This window comes from Gadus morhua, chromosome 12 (assembly GCF_902167405.1).
Source record: "Gadus morhua chromosome 12, gadMor3.0, whole genome shotgun sequence".
NCBI classification, from domain to species: Eukaryota; Metazoa; Chordata; class Actinopteri; order Gadiformes; family Gadidae; genus Gadus; species Gadus morhua.
Genome location: NC_044059.1, coordinates 14,627,219 through 14,633,218, shown reverse-complemented (window position 1 = coordinate 14,633,218; position 6,000 = coordinate 14,627,219). Strand labels below are relative to the sequence as shown.

Sequence of the window (6,000 nt, the reverse complement as noted above, 5' to 3'; positions counted from 1 at the left end):
ACATAATACACCAAAAAAAAAATCTGGCCTGCCCCTACCTGTTTACAATAATATATCAACAATCCCAAAACTTCCCGCCACTTAGCTTAGAGTGGACAGAGCTTCATGAACAGCTTTATGGGCTCTATTGGAGTTTGAAACCAGAATCACTAGACTATCCTCTACCCAGTGGTCCTACATTTCCATTAGGTTGTTGTACACTATATATTGAACAGGACAAAACAGCATAGTGGAACAGTACAGATGTTTAATTGATTCACCATATAATAAGTACCACAGTACGGGGCGACTGGGCCACCATGCAGTCAAGTATTACAGCATTGTGCTCATCTCATGCAGCATGCACTGAACAGAACAGAACCACCGGGGAGACCCGGTCCACCTCTAGACCCTCAATGGCTCACTCTTTGAAGACAGTTAATAATTCTAGTTTTCTTCCGTTTATTTGAAGAGGGATGTCATCGTAGAGAGCGACAAGAGTATAAAAAGGGGGAGAGGGGGGAGGGTTGTATATCCCATTGTTGACATTGTAAACAATTCAGTGTGTAAAGAGTAAACAGCTAGCAACATAGTTACATATCCCCTCCTCATGCTGCTGTGGACGAGTAGTGTGGATGTGTTCCTGCCAGTCTGCATGTCAACGCACTTTGCGCCGGCACGGACGATGAATACACGCAAATCATGACATTGTGACAAAATCATGACATCACAAAAGGAAAGGAACAGGGGGTCATAAGATCCGGCTTGACAGCTAGTAGAATGGCACGCCGTTTGCCACCCTAAACCAAGTTATAACATGCTTCTATCGTTCGGTGTTGTAGCGCATATTGAAGTCCCCGGCTGGACGATAGTTAGTCACCACAAACACACACACACACACACACACACACACACACACACACACACACACACACACACACACACACACACACACACACACACACACACATAGTTCCATTTCCTGATGGAACCAATTAGTCCAAATTCATCCCAACATGTAAACATCACTACACGGCAAATACGAGGAATAGGCATGTCACAGCAAGAGGAACTAGAATGAGTCTCTTTTGCATTAAGAAAGAGCCAAGAACCCACCACGTTTCCATATTACCCTTCTTCCCCTGCTTATGTTTCACAGCATGAGCACAGCTGTGAATTCAGCTGCTCTCGCTATCATCCAAAAATAATCATCCAGGCTACCCTCAGACATTTGAGGTGTTTGCTCATGCTATCGTTGCAGCAGTCTGTAGAAGGAGCGGTTATGTTAGCGATGACCTACAACACCCTGCAGGCTACCTGGCAGCGAGTGTAGTGTGGATGCTAACAGCTAGTCTAATTTTGAATGGTTATCTGAGATGAGCATGGGACATGCCTTTTGTAAACAATAGTTGAGATACAAGGCCTCTACAGAACACCTCTAATGCCCCAGAGAAGATATGGCTTAAATAGCGAGACCACTGTTGGGCTCTCCTGCATGCTGGCACGTTAACACAGTTTTTGATGGGACACGTCGTAGCCAAGGTGCACACCCCATCCTACCTCATGGTAATTTATTTTTAATTTAAGGCCATAATTCATAGCATCTCTTCCTGGTAAAGCTTGTTTAATAACTGCCTGGAAGCCTAGAAATCTTTCAGTAAGGGGAAGAAAATATCCTTAGCAAAATATTCTCTGAAGAGCTTAAGCAAACTATTACTCCTGTGCCTTTTGGTCCCGAGACAACCATGACATATGAAACAAATTTGTTCTGTGACAGTTAAAAATATAGACATTTATATAAAAATCCAGTCAAGGGACACAAAAACTAAAGAATTATGAAGACTGAACATGATTTAGGCTTGGCTTAATCATTGCAGCGACCATGACCCACTTCGTTCCGTTAATTATTCAACATAGCTTCTAAATTTAATAAATAAGACCCGGACAAGCCTGCAACGTCTGCAGGAAAATTTTGACAGTTAAAAAAAACAAACAGTTTCAAATAAAACTTCAAATTTCCCCAACAACGAAAAAATAACAATTCTGGAAGTGAACAACAGCTGGGACTCCACCTCTCCTAAGGAAGATCTGAATGTAAACAGCATTGCGCTGCTAGCGGCTCGTCCTGGGGGCCTTCCCAGGCTGGGTGTTCAGCCTCTAAGGTCTGGGGGTCCCCAGGTCTCTCAGCAGGGGACTGGGGGTCTCCTGGTCTCTCAGCTTGGGGCCGGGGGTCGCCTGGTCTCTTAGCAGGACGGTGGGGGTCGGCTGGCCTCTCAGTAGGGCGGTGGGGGTCGGCTGACCTCTCAGCAGAGGGCTTTGGATCTGCTCGTATCTCAGCAAGTCTGTCGGAGTCAGCGGGCCTCAGTTGGGAACTGGGGATCCAAAGGTCATTTAGCAGGGGGCTTGGGGTTGGCTGGTCTCTCGGCAGGGAACTGGGAGTCTCGTGGTCTCTCAGCAGGGAACTGGGGGTCGCCTGGTCTGTCAGCAGGGAACTGGGGGTCAGCTGGTCTCTCCACAGGGAACTGGGGGTCGGCTTGTCTCTCAGCAGGGGGCTGGGGGTCACCTGGTCTCTCAGCAGGGGGTTGGGGGTCACCTGGTCGCTCAGTAGTGGGCTTGGGGTCCCGAGGTCCCTCAGCAATGGGCTGGGGGTCTTCTGGTCTTTCAGCAGGAGGGTGGAGGTTTCCATTCGAAAGTGAGTGGTAATACCCGGACTGGGAGTCGCTTCCGGTCGCTGTGGTAATAAGAGGGAATTAGCCACCACTACCTGCTGCTGCTGTTCCCCCTCCTCTCCGTCGGAGCAGGGCTCCCACTCTTCCTGGTCCTCGCTCTCTGTTGAACCCTGCACAGCGATCTGGGGAACCAGGGTGAACCGCCTCAAAAGTGGAGGCGCCACCTGCTCCACCTCTTCGCTGGATTGAAGCTGGTAGGTGCCCCGGGCAGGCCTCGGCTGGGTATGGGGGTCTGAGGATGGTTTGAGGAGTAGGGGAGTGGAGGAGGAAGAGGGGCCGGTCACCATGACCCGGGGGCTGCTCTTCTCGTCGGGCTCGTCAAAGCTCACCTCCTGCACTGCCTCCTGCTTCTTGAAGGAGTCGCGACGCTCCGACAGGTTGAGCTTCCTCATCACCACCAGCCTCTCCGAGCGTTGCACGCCGCCCAGGTACCCTCCACCAAGGCGCCCGTGGTCACCCAGGGAGTGGAGGCCGCCACTTAACCCCCCGTCGGCCTCCGCGTCGCCCAGCAGGTCCACCTCGCCGTAGAGCGGCACCTCAAGCGTGTGCCGCCGCGGCGCAAACTGCTTCTTGTCACAGTGGTAGCCACCCGACAGCTTCTCGGCCGACTGCACCCTCTTGAGGAGCGGCGAGCGGGGGTGATCGGTGCAGCGTGGGCGCACCATGTGCCGCACGATGGTGGGCGGCGAAAGGTTTGTGCCGTGGTATGCTTGCAGGGTCTTTGCCAGGCCCGGAAGTGGGGAGGGTGAGCGCTGAGGGGAGAGGGGCTGGGGGCAGCAGGAGGAGGAGGTGCACGCGAGTGGTGAAGGTGGGATGCTGCTGGTGGACTTGCGGCGGCCCACCTTGGTGTAGCGCTGGGTGCTTAGCTTGGAGCCCAGGCCGTGCAAGGAGCTGGGCCGGATGTGGGTGGAGGAGGAGCTGGGGGAGTTGGGGCAGGGAGACATGCTCTGTGGGGGGTTGGAGTCTGGAGGGGCAGAGAGGGGAACATACCACTTTAATACATAGGGCCTCTTTAATACAGAGTTACACCTGCAGTCGGTTGCACCAGCAGAACGTAAAGCCGATCATAAGTTCGGGTGTAAAGTCTGCCTTAACCCTACGCTCGACATAGCTAGTATCAAACCAAAAGGTGTTCTAAATTTTGGTTGCACCACCATAACTTAAGTTGTAATGTTACTAGTAGTGCGTAAATTGTACCAGTGTCGCTTTTAATGACGTTTAGATAATTTCAAGCCAATCTTTGACGGCCAACAATGTAAACAGGAAGTACTGGCAAGTTTCCACCTTATCCGAGTGAAGACGCGTTAGCAGTAGCACCCAAATGAGAGGACAAACAAAACAGTTTCAGTCATTTATTCTTTAAATTTACTTGGACGGTATAGGCGTGAGGTTAAGCTATTTGATGGCGGATTTTATAATAAATAAATAGATATGCTTTGTATGCTATTCGTTGTGTGTGTCGTGAGTTTTTGTCTGAGTTAGCCTCTACCTGGCTATGCATTGCATGGAATAGCTCTAGAAATGTTGGTTTGTACGTGGGCTTTAGTTGTTTTTATTTGGACCGAGTCACCAACTAGGTTTTGAGAAGACCCGGTGGCAAAATATCTCAGAGCCAAACACACTTGCATCGCTAGACTTAGAGCCAAATTTCGGTTTGTGTTGTGCTGCAGGTCGCTGTCAAGAAGGCCGGTTATTCTCAGTAACTCCGCCCGGCAAAACCGAAATTGGGCATATAAATCAACATCATCATACTGAAGAAATGGATCGATACAGTCACCGACAATCCATTCCCGGCACAAATCGTGTTGAAACTCCTCTTCCCATTGCTCAAAACGAATAGCCATCACTTGTGTTGAAATCTTTTAACGTATTTAACGGTCTTTATCGTTAGAATGGAACTTAAACCAGCTAGAGTGGAGGTTTAAAATATAAGTTGTAACTTAGCGTTACGTTGAAACTATCTGCTTGGTGCAACTGCTTTTTTTTTGTAGAGTGTAAAGTCGAACGTTTGGGCGATTTACGTTCAACGTAGCCTGAGTGGGACCTTATGTTCTGCTGGTGCAGCCGGCTGCTGGACACTAGGGCCTCTTTAATCCAAGATTCATACTGGATTTTGATGAACCAAACAAAAACAAATAAAGTTGCAAGCAACCATGACCGTATGACTACGAGTATGGTGGTGGCCTCATGAATACATGATGCTAAACATTATTTGGTGTAATGCCATGTCTCACAGAATAGTTGGTTGAGGTTGGACTTCAACCAGCGAATCCATGGTAATGAGTCCGACGCAATACTACTACACTACATGGACATGTAGACTGCCAATGGCAGATTAGACTATATTTTGAGGAATATAAATCTTCCGTACGTGGAGGTATGGTGAACTTGGTCGGTATGGTAATATGGCACATGACAATCACCTTACATGTTCCTAATGCATATTGTTTCAAAATCCAGTATCAAACAGACATTCAGAAAGGCAACTTCAAACAAATGCATCAAATTCGACAGCCGAGCCTACGTGTTTTTGACACAATGTCAGAGCTGTTTAAACATCAGAGATGTTGTAACCGTATGGGTTGCGATTTGAACGTTTTTCATCATGACAAATGGTGCAAGTATAACAAGTTTAATGCATATTGCACCTTCCTACTGGTAATGGAAGCCTGTTGAAATGCTGAACTTCCAGGCCTTGTTATAGCGCCATCCAGGAGTTATTCTGGGAGAGCTTTTGATTATCTTACTCATTTTACAAGCCTGCCACTTTTTATAACTTTTGGAAACAAAAAGTCAGGTTAAAAATTATAAAAAAAAATACTGACAAACAAATTAGGGGTCCTAAGTTTTCCGTAGGACCCCTAATTTCAGGAAAGTATACACACATCACCATTTTCAATACTGCGCAATATCTCCACATCAAAAGATGGGGCCCTGCCTTGCTCACCTGTGACCTGGTGGTCAGGGGCGGGGCTCCGGCAGGGAGAGGCGGGGCTTCGGCAGGGTGTGGCCGGGCCGGGGGAGAGGCTGTGGGTGGGAGAGCCAGGCAGACTCTCGCTGGAGGACACGGAGTGGTGTAGGCCGGAGGAGAAGCTGCGGCTGCTGTGCATCACGGTGCTCTGCTTGGAGAGCTTCCTCAGGATGGTGCGACGCCTGAGGAGGAGGAGGAGGAGGGAAGTAAGGTTAGGGTTCTGTGTTTGATCCCAATGGTCCACAGCCTAGCTAAAGGGATCTTTGAGATAGATTGCCCTAACCCCTTAGGGCTTATTAAACATTCATACAAAATCATTGG

At 48.9% G+C, this 6,000-nt stretch overlaps 1 protein-coding gene across 3 annotated transcripts in view; it reads right to left on the bottom strand.

The window, feature by feature from the left end:
• Positions 1–230: 230 nt before the first annotated feature.
• LOC115555194 (microtubule-associated serine/threonine-protein kinase 3) overlaps positions 231–6,000 on the bottom strand; it is a 266,613-nt gene continuing 260,843 nt past the window's right edge. For all 3 annotated transcript variants that reach the window (XM_030371885.1, XM_030371886.1, XM_030371887.1), the window contains 2 exons: positions 5,656–5,861; positions 231–3,672 (listed from right to left, as the gene is read on the bottom strand). In XM_030371885.1, coding sequence (XP_030227745.1) covers positions 2,057–3,672; positions 5,656–5,861 — 1,822 coding nt within the window. In that variant the 3' untranslated portion in view covers positions 231–2,056. The remainder of the gene's footprint in view (positions 3,673–5,655; positions 5,862–6,000) is intronic.